Source organism: Stigmatopora nigra, chromosome 1 (assembly GCF_051989575.1).
Source record: "Stigmatopora nigra isolate UIUO_SnigA chromosome 1, RoL_Snig_1.1, whole genome shotgun sequence".
Classification (NCBI taxonomy): Eukaryota; Metazoa; Chordata; class Actinopteri; order Syngnathiformes; family Syngnathidae; genus Stigmatopora; species Stigmatopora nigra.
Genome location: NC_135508.1, coordinates 14,601,475 through 14,618,399, shown reverse-complemented (window position 1 = coordinate 14,618,399; position 16,925 = coordinate 14,601,475). Strand labels below are relative to the sequence as shown.

The window sequence follows — 16,925 nt, the reverse complement described above, 5'->3', positions numbered from 1 at the left end:
TTCCCTGGTGCAAAACTGCTAAAGTAAATGATTTTCCACAGTTTTCAATAATCATAATGCCGAATCTTGATGTCATAGAAAAAAAATAAAACAGATCATGTTAAACTTTGCAGTCAAATTTATTTCCAAAACCTAAAAACACTGACCGGGGTTCACTCTGAAGCTCTAAACCCCAACGAGGTTACGTTGAACTACCTTTTTGTTACATTTTCCATGTCTTTTCTATTCAAGCAAAAGTTTGAAAAGGGTGCTTTGGAAAACCTATTAAATAACAGCAGGTTTGGCCATCTTTTCACATCCACGCTGTAAATTTGTGTGTGAGCGAAAGAGAAGGCTGGGGGCGGGGGTAATATGTGTGAAGAGCCGAAGAGGCACCCCCGCTCCCCCCCTAGCCCACCTTATCTCAGGCCGACAGTTGTCTGGAAACATGAGCAGAGGCCTGAGCTAGCAAGGCAGGCAGGCAGGCAGGCAGGCAGGCCTGGGGATATGGATCAAAGAGACACAACCATAGAACCAAAGCAGCTCTGATCCCTCAACATTCAAACCTTGCCTCTCTCTTTCTCTCTTACTCTCTCTCTCTCTCTCACTCTCTCTCTCTCACTCTCTCTCTCTCACTCTCTAACCACCATTCCAGTGCAGGCTACTAAATCTTTTTCTCACAACAAATTCGAGAGAGAGAGAGAAATGAGCTCTTCTTTTTTTCTTTCCTCCCTTGTGTAACGCATTGACGTTTTTAGGCCACTGTAAGAAACCATCATGTCACCTTCAGTGACCCGGTTTGAAAATGATAGATTCAAATCATATAGTGGTTTTTGTTTTTTTTTACTTTTTGAGTAGCAATTATAATATTGTAAAGGTTTAAGAAATGTTTACTTGAAGAGGATTGTAGGCTCTTTTTCCTCCTCATCTGTACTTCCGTTTGGCAACAGTCTCCATAGCATTTATATGAAGAGGAGGCTCAAATGGAGTGTGATATTCACTTTAAATACGAAAAGGGGGGTTTCAAATTGTGCTTATTGCCTGTCAGGTGTGCAGGATGTCCATGGCTTTTGTGCCATTCTGAAAAGGAATCAGTGCTGTGACACTATCTTAGACGCTTAAGAACGCGTGGTTGGATGATGTGCAATTTCAACTCGACTGACAGATGAATAGTCAGGGAATGCAAATGAAAGGGTGTTATTGATTTCTCCCACATGAAACTTCCATGTTAAAGCCTTCATTCATGAAGACTAAGCTTGCAAGTATGCTCACGATATGAACAACATGGAATTTTACATTTCACATTACAGGTAGGGGAGTCGTATTTTTCACTTTTTCACATCTTGGAAGAATCATTCATTCATAATAGGGAATCTTAATATCCTGGCATAGATTTCATATTCTTTTTGCTTTTCAAATCTTTTTTTAAATAGTCATTCATTCTCAATCAAAGACAGGCTAACGCTTTGTGATAATCACCCACACGATGGGGATGGTTTTCACACACTGTGGGGCGTTGATTGTCATTTTTAACTTAAATAGGATTTTTTTTTTTGCAAAAATTGGGACAACTACTGAAAAATAATTATGTGAGTTTTTCATTAATTATCTTTATAAACATGAAACATTGAGTAAAAAAGAGAAAAACCCAACCCACTACTCCTTTCACTGGCTAGAAGAAATAAGCTAACTGCTACTTTTATTGCTAAAAATCCCTCAACTATTTAATTTAAAAAGGGTATAAATAAGTAAGGAAAAGTAACGCAAAAATATTAATCCAAAACTTAAAAATTTGAAAAAAAATACTCGAAAAACTAAAATATGTGTTAGTTTTCTCGGCTCAAGTCTAATCCAATATTGCACAATACTGCCCACTTCTGCTCGAGTTACGAGTATTAAAACCAAAACATGTCATGTATTGCCTGGGAAGTGCCGGTGCGCAAATTAGGATTTTACTGAAATCATAACCACACAACTAAACCGGGATAAAGTCAACAAAATAAAAACTAAACAGGGGAGACACACACTGAAGAAGAGGCAAACATCCCTCAAACAGGAAAAATACTCCCACAAAGACAGCAAAACACGGGGTTTAAATGGACAGGCAGGGGTTGATGACAAATCACAAACAGCTTGGTCATACAAGGAAATGGAGTCAAGAGGGACACATCAGGCAAAACGCATACAAATCACACATACAGGAAAAAAAACACCCAAATAACGTGACAAAACCCTTTGGACTACAAACCATGTTCTCACTTACGTATCTTTAAAAAAAAAAGCCAAAAATAACAAAACAAAATAAAAATTAATGAACACCACATAGCATTGCCTAATCATAAAAAAAACCTAATTATGATTTTGGATGCCAACTCAAAATGTGTGAAACCCTGAATAACTATTTGTTTAGTATCTCAACATTTTGTTGATTATCACCAACTTCTCTGTAAATTCCACTAAATTTTAAGAATTACTTCCGAGTGAAGAGTGGTTTTCGGAACTATAAACTTAATTTTACCCTCTGAAAAACCTAATAGCTAAGTCTAATAATGTAAGGAGTCAAATCTATTTGCACGTAAACCAATAACCATAACAATGTACAGTATATAAAGCAACCCCTCTGTATGGTAATCCCATGTGTAAACCAAAGCTGTGTTCTTTAGGGATAGAGATTTGACTAAATGAAGGGAGCCATGTCTCTCGATATATATGCGCTGTTCTTTTTGTAGTATTAAGCCCTTACAAAACGATTAAACACGTGCTGTAGAGACACCTCTGTTATCCCCAACTCTCCCGCAACAACGGCAAATCCTTTTTTTGTCAGAAATCCTCACCTCGCCTGTCTTGTCATGTGAAAACGGAAGAAAAACACTGATAAAAACTGCAAATCTATTAAGCCAATGGTGGGGGTAATTATTAAAGGATTGCCGGGTTGTTTTCTGATTGCGCCCATGTTTTGTTAGAATCGTAGTCCAACAAATGTAACTGAAATGTTGCTGAGCGGAAACATGATGAAGATGCCATTTCGAGAAAAATTGCTTTCACAGTGGTCATTAATTTCCATTCCGTGTCATTTCCAATTGATTTTCGGGTGTTTGTGGCTCACTTGCTGAGGATTTTGAAACATTTCTTGGTGTAAACGGAATAATTTTGGGTCATATCTATTGATCTCGGGTTGCTTTCTTTGGATTTTGGAAATTCCTTGAATGTCATTATGCAAGTATAATGAGATTTTGAAATTTTGAGATTCTTGGTCACATCTGTTTGATATCGGGAGATTTTCTGTAGATTTTGGAGCTTTTTCCAGGTCACTTTCTTGATTTTTGGGCATTTCTTGGTAACTTTCTATGAATTTTGGTAGAGATTTCCTTTATGTGTGGAACTTAGTTGAAAGTCAGTTGGAGTGAGCTTCCGTACGTATGTCAGCGTCAGGTTGAATGTGCCTTTGGAAGTGAGTGGGTAGCTTTTTTTTTTTACTTTTAAAAAAACACACACATTGTCACATTATATCCACTTTATGAAAAATGTACCTGTGGGGGAAGCCCAGTGTTGACCGGGTTGACATGGCTGTTTGGTGCGGATGTCATAAAGGTGTCGGAGTAGCCAGAAAAGCTGTGACGATTTGCAGCTAGACCATAGGTCGAACTGCTGTCAGTACTGGACAGACTAGTCTGGTGCATAGTGGACGGAGGTAGAGGTTGGGGCCGGTGAAGTGTGCCACCACCATCTGAACAGATCAACAACAGCTTCCATTATTAAATATACAAAACATATTGAATTATAGTATGTGTTTTGAAATCAAAAGGAAGTATAAAAAATACCATTTCAATTGAGAATCAATCAATAACAGGAGAATGTTTGCTAATATTAACGTTTTTGAAAGTGACAACAAGAACAAGACTGGGTATTTTAGCAATAAAAAAATATGAATTTGAGCCGTGTTTTCCTTTCACAGGCTCCACAATTTGACGTAGTGTGTTGGATCTGCTCCTGAGTTTGACATCTGTTCTTTAAATGGTGATATTTTAGAGTATCGTAGGATAATGAAATATGATATGATACATAAAATATTTCCCTTATCGCAATGACTCATAACTGTTTAAATTTACAAACTTCAATTAATCACTGCTTATGTTCTCGCTCGGAAAAGTATCAATTCTTAGAACATTATGATCGAAAGATTATTACGGTTTGAGCACAAGTTTTAGGTGCTTCGTAGAATCTTAAAGCAGGATTCATTCCAGCTTCCTAACCATTAATTCTAAGGATGTTCCAATATTGCCTTTTTGACTTTCAACCAATGTGATTTTTTCTCAAGATATTTTTCCTAATTCCAATCAGTTACTGATCCATTAAAAAAAATAGACCAGTAAAATACTATTGCCACTAGGTATGAGAGTTTGCGTGGGTAGTTCTCTGTTTCCTTATGCCCTCCGATTGGCTTGCCAACAGTTCTCCTCCTTCAGAGTACCCATTGTTGGCTCTAGTCTAGCACCTCTACTTCTGACACTATGTTGCACTTTACTTTTGCAAACAGAGCATACCTCCTTTTCCAATAAGTGAGGGATTTCCCCATAAAATACCTCTTCATTCATTTAATCTCCTAATTTTTCGGTAGTTTAACGAATGCCCATATTTTTGTGCCAGGAAATATACACATAAATGCCAATGTGGTATTGGTCCTTGCTAAAATGTCAAATCAACTGATTATATAGTGTTAGAGGCACCTCAAAGTGCATAATGACAACAATGATGCACATTTTTTACTTACTAAGAACAAAAAAAACTGCATTCATTTGTTCTCAGCTTGTTTTCACTTATTTTCAAATTAGTTTTCTGTATTTCAAGCCAAATCATCAGAATTATATTACACTACCTGTGGCACTGGTTGATACTTAAATGTTTTTCTATTAATTCCTTAGTTATATTGTTGGCTCTCTTCCTATCAATAGCTTCTATGAAAATAAATAAATAAATTAAAACATAGCCCTTACTCAGTGGACATGTTTTCTTGAAAAAAAAGCTGTATCGGACACCAAAACCAATATCTGAGTTCTGAGACATCACTAGTTAATTTCTAGGTAATAACATTTGCTGCTCTACCTTGTGACAAAATATTGCTTGGGAAGCTGGAGTCTGTCAGTTGGTATGTGGGAAGAGTTGGCATCCCTGCAGGGGGGAATCCACTAGGCAACAAATGGTTGAATGCAGTTAGCTGATTGGCTCCTGCTTGCTTTCGCCACCTGGCCCTGCGATTGCTGAACCAGACCTGTAACATTAAATGCAATAACCCTACATCAACAGTTCTATCCAAAAAATATGGTGTTTGCGAGACGGCCACCAATCATTTTACCTGGACTCGTGCCTCAGTCAGTTTGGTCATCTGGGCCAGCTCCTCTCTCGTGTATATATCAGGGTAGTGGGTTCTTTCAAAAGCTTTCTCCAATTCTTCCAGCTGCTCGGCCGTAAACGTGGTGCGACTCCTGCGCTGCTTCCTCTTGAGGGGGAGATCTGGTTCTGACTCCACATCTGACACTAGATCCATTCGAGCGCCTGTTTGGACAAGATAAGTTCATGGTCACTTTGTGCCCCATTTTCTAATTGCATTCAGAAATCTAGCCATGCGAGGAATCTTTTTTAATCTACATCCACACAAAGACTTCTTTACATCACAATTACTAGGTGGGCTAATTTCATTCCATCTCTAGATCAATCACTTCCTAGCCATTCCAACATTTCATCTGGTGCGCCCCAAACCTCATCATTAGGGCTTGTTCATTATTACTCACAAAATCTAAAATAGTAGAAAGTAGAACAGTGGTTTTGATTCTATTATTAGTGAGGCTCGCACTTAATCTAATATTTCATTTACTTCTAGTGGTGTTTTACTACTGGGCTGTGACTTTAAACTCGAATGAGCTGGCGTCCACATGTGTGGACATCACATCTTTTGGTTGTCAAGACTACAACGTTAAATGACAAGGGCTTGCCGTCCACTTATGACAGGGGTGTCAAACTCATTTTTTGTCGCGGGCCACGTCGTAGTTTCGATTTCATCTCGCGGCCCTTTTGTCTTCCAACTAGGTTGCCAAAATTAATTTGATTAATGTATGAATCTATACTCTTCGTTTGAATTTGATCATAAAACAGAAAGTCACCACTCATCATTTACGTTTTTGGGCCGCACAAAATGATGTGGTAGGCTAGATTTGGCCCGCGGGCCGCCAGTTTGACACCCGTTACTCATGATGTGGACATCATTTTTTCTCAGAAACTACAACATGTAAAAATATAATTGACTTGATGCACCCCAGACTCATCCAAACTCTAATTCCAGCGGCCGATGGATAAATTGAATTCCACACCCCTGTTAAAAAGGGTTCGGCGAAAGTTAAAATATACACTGGCCCCTGTTTTTATATGCTGTCTAAATCTAGAATCTGCACTAGGAAAGTAGCATTTTAGATCAGGTTTTGATAAATTTAGTATGGGAGTGCACACTGCGGATATTCTTTATTTCAATCATAAATATGAGTGTGTGCTTATGACCTGTGTCATTGAAAAAAATATTACTCTTTTGATGCACGGTTGACATTGTTTCAATGCCTTTGAGTTACGACACTGAATAGCATCTGTAATAGGCATTCTGTTCATTTCAGGTGTTATGTCAAAGTCTTATGTCACTGTCATTAGAAAGATTCAAATAAAGTACAATTAGCAAGTAGTTTGCACCCAATTCATAGGCTTTATTCCATTTACTTTAACTACTACAGAAGCTACACTTCCGCCCACCTAGTTTGCTTGGTGGAAGGAAGGGTGACTCACTTGGTATGATGAGGAACAGCACTGATATGACAATCTAATAAGACAAAGCCTCACTGACCATGTTCAGCATTTGTATTGTTTTAATGAGAAATTCATGTTTTGTTGATTTTGCATACAAACGTTGCATCCAGGGCCGATTTTTGCTATAGGCAATGTGAGCGACCGCCCAGGGCACCCCCTTTTGGGGGATTCACGAGAGCAAACATTTTTTAAAAATATTTTTCAATTCTACTGCTGGTTGTCTAGATCAGAGGTGAGAAACCGTGATTAATTGAGCTAAACAGATTCCCACATGTTAAAATTGTGAGTTATTCTACCAGAAATATGAAGTGTGTTCGTGGGGGGGATGGAGAATGAGGGGGATGCGTGAGAATTAATCGCCTGATTTCATTTAACACAGCAACTCTCTGGCAACATAGCATCATGCACAACTATTTACAATCATATTGGTACTACAGTACACCCATTGGTTTTTACACTGCTTCTTCAAACACACCAGTACCAGCATTGTGTTGCCAGAACCACTGTAACGAGAAGGTTATCGGGCCAGGTCGCAAAGTTAACCAGATTCAACTATAAAAACAGTATACATGTTTTCAATTGCACAGAAAAAAAAATACAATATCTAATTGCGAGGGGTGTGTATGTGAAATCATTAGCGAGAAAGTTAGACGACAATGGAATAGAAGTTCTGAATGGCTTTATTCTCATTAGGGTCGCTGAGGGTGATGGATCCAATCCCAGCTGTCTCCAGGCCAGAGGCGGGGGACAGCCTGAATCGGTGACCAGCCAATCACAGGGCACAAGGAGACAAACAACCATCCATGCTCAGATTGATACCTAGGGGCAATTTAGAGGGTCCAATAAGCCTACCATGCATGTTTTTGGAATATGAGAAGAAATAGAAGTACCCGGACAGAACCCACACTGGGAATTAACATGCAAACTCCACACAAGTGCACCGACCTGGATTTGAACCCAGGACCCCAGAGTTGTGAGGCCGACGTGCTAACCACTGGTTCCACCAGGCCGCTCCCATTACATGAAGCTTACATCTGTTATTTCCCAGAGTAGTACCCAGAGGAAACCCACACAGACCCAGCGGAGAACCCACAAACTCGAATGTGGGAGGAAACTGAAGTACCCGGACGAAACCCACACTGGGGAGAACCCCCAAACTCCACATAGATGGACATGACCTGGATTTGAACCCAGCATCCCAGAGCTGTAAGTCCGACGCACTAACCACTGGCCCCACCGGGCCACGCCGGAATAGGAGTTAAATAGTACAAGAATAAGGGATAATGGCAATGGGAGGCTATGGCCAAAATACACCTATTAAGGAATGATAAGAAGAAGAAAAAAACACCAATAATTCGTAGAGCGTTGTAGTTTTTCTGATTTACGTTTGCCACAATCCACAGTGAAGCGTTCAGACAGCAATTCTGTCACCATCAAGATCATCCTTTTGGTTCAGTGGCTATTACAAACTCTATTGTCATATAGAGTACAAAGCATAAAGTTTGACACCCTAGTCCTTGTGGATAAGCGTAGGAGAAGGGGGTGGGGGTCTTCTTTTCAAATTATAATAAGAAGCAGAGATTATCGTGAGAATGACGCTCAGAGCCGATCGACGGGCTCAACCTATGCTAGGTCTTATTAGGAAGCGCTTTGCACTTTCACACACATGTTGCAAAATACGCTGCAGTAGAATAACAATGGTGTGAACAAGCACATTGAGAATATGATTATTACAGCGTTCATTTTTATTCAAATCCCAACTATTGTGTGCATGGACTCAATTTGCAGTGGAAAAAAAGGAGAAAATGTCATTTATGAGGCAGTGCAAATTCTAGCCAAAGCCCCATTGTTTTTTTCTTTCTAAAATGGTGCACTGTGATTAGCAAATGATGATAACAATAATTCAATTTTGATGGAAGAGTTAACATCAAATTAATTTGAATTCATGTAATTAGATGAAGGATGAATGGGACAGTGAGGGATTCATTCCTCTGTGGCAACAGCTTTTCTGGTTAATCTTTCCTTATATGGAAAGAACTTTTGAAAAAAAAATGTATATATATATATATATTTTTTTTTTTTCTTTAAAACTTGCTGACGTGCACAAAAGTGCGACATTTAAATTTTCTCTTTATATTATTATTTTTTGCTTAAGGAAACATAACTTTTGTAAATTAATCTATTTTTCAATGCTTTTTGATTCAGTGGCTTTCATTTTAAAAAAAAGCATATTTTCTATAGGAGAGAAGTCAAAATTGTTTTTAAAATTTGGTCTCTCAAGTGAATCATTTTTTTTAATCTGCACGAAGAAAGTTCTAATAGTCTATCTCACTTCTAAAGCAATAAACAGACATTTAGAATTGGATCATTTGCAAGCATTTTCATAACATTATACTTATTTTAAGAAAGCTGCTGTCCAAAACTACATTATTGTGTGGCCATTGAGATTAAATTGTTATTTGGATCGAAAATAAACAGGGAGTTTCTTCCAAGCAACAGGAAGTAACCTGGGATTGACCCAAAATCAATAGTTTGTGAGACAAAAAAAAGCCAAAATTGATAGGAAGTGATTCAAATTGAACAAGAAGTGTTCTGAAAATGCCCAAAATAAAAAAGAAGTGCTCCTGTACACCAAAATGAAAGTTGTTTTGCAGTGATTGATCAGGAATTGTCCCAAAATCAACAGGAAGTGGCCATAAAATGTCCAGAATTCAACAGAAAATTGCCAAGCAGCGTAACAGCATTCAAATGCAATTTCATAAGTTGAATTTTCTAGTGTTATTTACATTCATCATTTTACAGGCAATGAAAATGCATCAACTATTGAAATAACGGATTTAAGATACATGTAATGGGAGCCAACCCGGTGGAACCAGTGGTTAGCATGTCGGCCTCACAACTCTGGGGTCTTGGGTTCAAATCCAGGTCGGTGAACCTGTGTGGAGTTTGTATGTTCTCCCCAGTGTGGGTTTTGTCCGGATACTTCAGTTTCCTCCCACATTCCAAAAAAACATGTATTGTAGGGTGAATTGACACTCTAAATTGCCCCTCGGTATGAATCTAAGCATGGATGGTTGTTTGTCTCCTTGGGCCCTGCGATTGAATGGTCACTGATTCAGGGTGTTCCTGGGATGGGCTCCAGCACCCCCATGACACTAATGAGGATAAAGCGGTTCAGAAATTGAGATGAGATGAGATGAGATGAGATGTAATGGCCAATTGGCCTCCTTTTAACACTTTTGGGCTTTTTATTTGAAGATTTATAAGAAGACTGGGTTATCTAGTGTAGTTAATAGCTGTCATCGTTATGGAGCCTCCTTAGGATGCCTCTCGGGCGTCAGGTGCCACAGCTGCACTTGAATAGCGAGTGTCCCCCCCCCAAGCTTTCAGTATTAATAGCGGACACACCTCAGGGGGTTGTCGGCCATAAAGGCCTCAAGCAAACACTCCGCAGGACCTCGGAGAACTCTTGACTACCAACTCAGTGTTGCAAGAGGGCATGTTTTAAGAAGAATAGGGTCAGGCCATAACAATGAATTACACAAAATCCAAATGGAGTTGACTTTGTTTCAATTGTGATTGGCTGCGTTAAAATGATTGATAGAATGATTTTTTTTCCGGGGGTGCGATTTATGTGTGAAATTATTAACACTATGTATTGTGAAATAATTTCACCTGTTATTTTCAAGTAGTAAAATATGTAAGTATTAATTAAAAAAAATTATATATATATATATATATATATATATATATATATATATATATATATATATATATATATATATATATATATATATATATATATATATATATATATATATATATATATATATATATATATATATATATATATATATATATATATATATATATATATATATATATATATATATATATATATATATATATATATATATATATCTGATCTGTTTTGGAGGGGAATAAAATCTATTACTTAAATAGTAATGAGTGAACAATTATTTTCAGAAAATTCTTGTGCAATACAATATATAAGTAATTCAAAATAAGATAGAATAAATTTAAAATATTTGAATCTTCCACCAATAGATTAAAACAAAAGAATGAGTGGTAAAGACATCCAAATAAGATTGTTTTTGAACAGGTGCTATCAATAAACATTTCCCTCTTTTATTAACTAGTACAACAGATACTCTAAAGGAGTTAGACACAAACAGACAAAAATATTAAACCGTGAGAGTCAAAGAACCACACCTTATGTCACAAGCAGCATATAAAAAAAATCTAATCTGCCAAATCTAATTTGTTATTTGTTTTTAATGGCCCCTGATTAAATAGATTGTGTTTTAAGAGGGAGAATAAAAATAAGAGAAAAACATGAAACAAGGCAAAGAGCCAAACCATATACAAAATATAAGAAGCAACATAAGAAGCAAAGAGCACACATTCATTTTGGCCATGAGCTGCATGTGGCTCGCGAGCCACAAGTTCGCCACCCCTACTCTATGAGTTGGGCTAACATCGATTAAGTCAAGCCAATGCTAACTTTGAGTTTGGTGACCACTGTCCCCGAAAGAGAAAATCAGGTGGAAACTAATTCAGCTTCTTGGGATTTTTCTGCCATGCCTTATCAATATTTGACTCACAAATTTCCATGCTTTCAAGTAGGGCCAAAGTGGTGTAATTTATTCCCACAAAGCATTCCTTCCCCTTGGCACTAAAAGTCTATCCATCAACAAAACCTGCGCCGCGTTGCTTTCATTGTTTCACTTCAGCATTGTTCCTGTCTTTGTATCAATGTGCCTCTATTTAGACCCAACACATGAAGCAAAAACTCTAGCGTAAGCACCATTGCGCAGATTTACGGTGATGAGTTAATACATGCCAACAGATTTAGGAACTTTGGTAGGGCGGAAAAATATTCCCGAAAATACCAACTTTTATGGCCTTGCTCACACAACACACTAGTTTCCTTAAAAAAAAATGTGTGCACAAAAGGATATACCGTATATTATGTTTAAGTGGCATTGAACTAAATCCGGCCCACACAAAGATGCTGGCTTGTTGTGGGCATTATGTCTTAGCAAACTGCTAGTAAATGCAAAGTCTTGATCCCCCCCTTTCCTCCTTGGACTCTGGCATGCACATGTCTTTATTTAGTTGATGGAAAAAAAATAGCCGTAAACAAAAAAAAATTGCAGACTATTAATAAACAGTGATATGTATTACAGCTGTGAGCAAATATGATAAGAAGAGGCCCTCTGAAGATATGCTAGACACAGCCATGGGCTTAAAGAAGGCAATAGCGGAAGGTTTTTAGGAGAAATGAAATCGGTTCATTGTGAGAGATCGGGAATGGAGAATTCAATGATATGTGCCTGCTGGCTAAAGCGCTTTGGGATGCACTTACTGATGTATTGCGTGGCAATTGATAGCTAGCCGACTGGCCTCTTTGCAAAATGGAGAAGAAGAAGAAGAAAAAACATTGAAGGCCAGATGGAATATTTGAAATGAGTTTTTTTTCTTCCTCTTTTTTTTTCTTTTAATCCTAATCTGATTACATTGGAAGACAATTTTTGTTGAGAAAGGTCCGAGAGCTGATTATAACAACTTTTTGTCTCTGTTTTTTTTTTTATGATAGCAGTTTTAAAAAATAAACAAAAAAATAGGATTGCCGCTTTCTTTAAAATACTTATATGCTCATTTTTTTTAAATTGTTCAAATATTGACATGTAATCAAAATCTCAAAGAAAAAGGCATTAATGGAATTTTATTTGTTTTTAAAAATACAGTAAGTAAGTAAGATGAGGAGGAAAAAGTAGCAACTGTACTAGAAATTAGAAAAAAAAATGACTACATTTGGAAATTGGCCTTTTTTTTACTGTCACATTATTCCATACTTCTAATTGGGAGATGCTACATAAAATTAAATTATTATTATTAAGTCATTCACTCAACTCAGGTGTTTGTACAATATTCACAAAAATGCTGTGTGGAAGTTAGGAAAACTCTTTTTTTTTTTAAAAATTTAAACACCCCTTAATGGCAATATGCTGTACAAAATTTGTTAAATAATAACTCATACGCTGCCACTCAGGATTGATTAAACTAAACATTTTATAGTACCTAGAAAATGTGTTATAGTCACTGGAAAAAAATATTTTTTTGACACACCCATGAAAAGGGGCATTTAGAATTGACTGATAAATCATTCACTGCCACCCAGGTTTTAATATAGAAATATATTTAATAGATTTTATCTTGAAAAGACCCATTAAAAGTAGCAAATGAAAGTTCTATTTGAATGAAAATGTACTTTTAATTCATTCTTGCATTGCCACCCAGGATTTCTTTTTTTTATATTATAAAGCAAGTGTTATGACAGTTTGACCTAGTAATTGTCCAACTTCTTTTTTAAGTCTCTTAAGAGCAAATATTTGATGTTCCTTTTGAGTTAGATTTTAAGAAGAACAAAAGCAGATTTAAAATTCTCATTATTTGTTGCTTTTAACCATTTTCCTTTCGATATAAAAAGAAAAAAAGATTGAAATTCTCTTTGTTTTGAATCTTATTCTTTTAATAATTAGTTTAGTTGACTTTTTAAGCTATTCATTAATATTTAAAAAGGGAAAACATTCCATTTCTTAAATTTGTATTTATTTTCTTTATTGTTATTTTTTCAATAAAAAGACAAAAATATAAATGTATTCATTCTTTTTTAACACTGCTTATCCCAATGAGCGAAAGACAGACTACATCCTAGACTGGTCGCCAGTCAATCCTAAAAAAAAAATGAAATCTATAGTGAATATTATCTTTTTGAGGTAGGTTATTTACAAAAATGGATTGCACGTCTATTTCTGTAGCCAAGAAGATGACAAGTTACTGTTTATCATTCCGGTTCTTGTTGTTGTTGCCTCTCTGATTTTTATTAGTCCTGGATTTGCTTAAAGGAGTTGAGTAAAATAGTTATTGCGCGTTACAGAACTAGCAGGCAAACAATACAAAAAGTAGCGAGTGGACACAGCGAGCCCTCCTACTGCAGATGTACATTAATTCCAAGTGGGAGCATTAGAAATGCTGATCAGCTTGGCAGCACACCGTCTAAGCTTTCCTTTCAGCGTTTTGCTGTTGTCTACTTCAATCGCGTCAATGTGAGGGAGTCTTTTCAGAGGTATTCATGCATCTGCCTTGAGGCCACAATGCTTGCCACTTTATAAACTGTCAGCTTGCGTGCCTCGAGTATTTGCTTCACATTGTTTCCCTTTTCTTGAATCAAGTCCGTCGCCCCTCCCCCCGATGGTTGAAGCCCATACAAAAAAAAAAAGAAGAAGAAAAAAAAGTTGGGACGGACAAAATGTGCGTATCTTCCACACCGCACCTGTCTTTCGTACAGCGTAGTATCCGTCCAATGGGTCATTTTCTCCATTGAAGTTTTTACATGCCGTTTTCTTCAAATATGCAGTCTAAGAGTATTTTTATTTGTCCTAAAACCAAATCTATAATAAATAAGAGAAAAGCTCATTTGAAAATGGTGGTGTAAGCGCTAAAATCACTGTGTTTCTTCTCCCATCCCTAAAGTTCTTAATGGTTTTGAACCATCAGATCTATTTTAGTTCCTCAACCTCTACTGTCCAATCAGAGCTCTAAGGTCTCCTGATCAGCTGCTGTTCAAGGTCCCCAAGAATGAGGTTGAAGGTTAGAAGTGCAAGGCCCTTCACAGCAGAGGCTTCTGGGTACGATAACCATGTTTTCCAGACTATAAGTCGCATATTTTTCCTAGTTTCGCTAGGCCTACGATTTGGATTTATACTTAAGTGCGACTTATGTATGTCCTATTTTTCCCACTCAGGCCACCAAAAGTTTATATTGTTTTTTTTGGCTAAAGTTATCCATAAAATGGTTAATATGCTTCATTAACATTTCCATATTTTGTCTGTTCTTCCTTATATGACGATTTCTTTCAAGTAATGTATTTGTACTCTGTTTCTGTTCAATTAAAAATCTGCCCCACAAAAAAATGCAACTTGTACTTAAGGGCAATTTATATATATATATTTTTTTCACTTTCATTAAGCATCCTTTGGCGAAAGCGACTTATAGTCCGAGAAATACGGTGAACAGACTTGTATTTTGGCATTTTGGATGATTTCATATGTCCTTCCTTTTATTGTAGTTCATAATCTGGCCTCTTGTTTTAGCAACATCAGCTTTTAATTCATAAATGTCCAATCCATCTGTCAATAATCCTAGTTGGCGGGCAATCTAAATCGTTGGCTGCTATGGACGGCGATAGATGTAGTAAATGTAGAAAAATAACTACAAAGTAACAATTTATACTCCCTATTAAAACCTTAAATATGGAGGTGAATATTGGGAATCAGGGGCGGAGCCTCTTATAGGCGAGAAATGGAAAATTTCAAACATTTCAAGGCAACTTTCAAGGCGCGGGTTATATTCGAGTAAATACGGTAAATATATTCAATGCACATTAACAAAGCTACAATTTTTTCCATTCACAAGTCAAGACACGATGTAAAGCCCTTTTTGTAAAAAATAAAATTAAAATAAATAAAGGGAACTAAATTTGGTGATGAAAAAGCCTGGAATCATTTTTTTTTCAGCCAGAAAGTATTTTCTTCTCGCATCTCCTATCCTGCAGCGACGGTTGGAGAGTAGAAGAGACGGAACAGAAATATCCCCAAATATTGTCTAGCGGGCTCACTGAAGGTAATTTCACTGGATGAAAGTGGATTCCTTCCCTGCTACCTTTCAAGCGCACGTTCAAGTCAAGTCACCTCTTTGAAGTGCTCCCTATTAAAAGCCAAGACGGTGTTTTTACTGGCAGCGACGCGCCAGTATTACAAAAGATGTCAAACAATGTCCCGTAGGAGGACAAATATAGGGAGATGGCCGACGAGGCTCCAATTATCCAGGGTTCAATTAATAAAGAGTGAACTTTTCATTCACTTTCCTATATTGTTGTATGATTCCTCTCATTGCCATTGTGCCGGCAGGCTGTTAACGGGATCCCCAAGGCCGGTGACACCCCTCAGGTCCACTTTGCCTGTTCACTCTTTGTTGGCCAGACCTTTTGTTGGCCGATCAGCCTCCCGTCGGGCCGCCGGACAAGATTCATGGCATTTGTCGGCAGAATGAAAGGGGGATTATGGGATGGCTTGTGAACGGGGTGGATTCGCCTCAACGCCCCCTTTTGCCGAAAGCGCTGTAAATATTTGTTTTACTAAAAGACAACCCAGATAAGGACAAATGAAGACAACAATGAAAGGTCTTCAACCAGTGTCTCAGTTTCAAAAGGATCTAATAATTATGTTATGGTGATGTGTCCTGTGAAAATTGAAAAGGAAATTTATTTTTTTAAGGACTTTTTCCCCTCCTTGTTGTTTTAGAAAGTGAAAAGGAAATAAGAATAATGTAGCATAAACTAGCTCTCAAAATATCAGTTGGTTATTTTGATCATCAAAAATCTGCTTGACTTCAACTGCCAGGCCTCATTTTCAAAAAAGATTGGACAGTAATTGCCGTCAACGGTAGCCAGTAGTTTTAAAAGTTCAGATATACTGTAATAAGTATTGTTATTGTATCCATATACTACATATACGTATTCACAATGCATGTTAAAAAAATGCAACTTTTCTTAGGGATGGGAAACAATTAAAAATGATAATCAAATGCATATGCATAAGTTAATCACACTATTATGTACACAATCAAATGTTAGATTACACCTTCATATTAAAGGTAATGCTGTACAAAAAATGATTATCATTATTTAAAAATATATGCCAAAACAAAACATTTTTTTAAAGGAATTTACAGTAATCCCTCGATTATTGCGGTTGATGTAAACCAGACATGGCCGCAATAAACGAAAGTTTTTACTTCATCTTTTTTTTTTAACTTCATTGCCAAGTCCTACTAGCAAGTGGAGAACAGGGGAGCAGCTGCCGCTTATGAATTTCAGCATGTATTTTCTCATTTTTATGAACTTACAAAGAAAATTTACCAAAAAAAAAAATCCCCCAGAAAAAAATGCGATGTAGTGAAGCCGCGATATGCGAGGGAATACTATATACTATAATTACTTTTATTTTATCATC

General features: G+C 37.0%; 1 protein-coding gene across 3 annotated transcripts in view; it reads right to left on the bottom strand.

Annotated features, from left to right (window-relative positions):
• Positions 1 to 16,925, bottom strand: part of LOC144194802 (paired box protein Pax-7-like) — a 37,590-nt gene that overhangs the window by 7,153 nt on the left and 13,512 nt on the right. For all 3 annotated transcript variants that reach the window (XM_077714138.1, XM_077714119.1, XM_077714128.1), the window contains exons 5-7: positions 5,333 to 5,532; positions 5,083 to 5,248; positions 3,510 to 3,706 (exon numbers count right to left, since the gene is read on the bottom strand). In XM_077714138.1, coding sequence (XP_077570264.1) covers positions 3,510 to 3,706; positions 5,083 to 5,248; positions 5,333 to 5,532 — 563 coding nt within the window. The remainder of the gene's footprint in view (positions 1 to 3,509; positions 3,707 to 5,082; positions 5,249 to 5,332; positions 5,533 to 16,925) is intronic.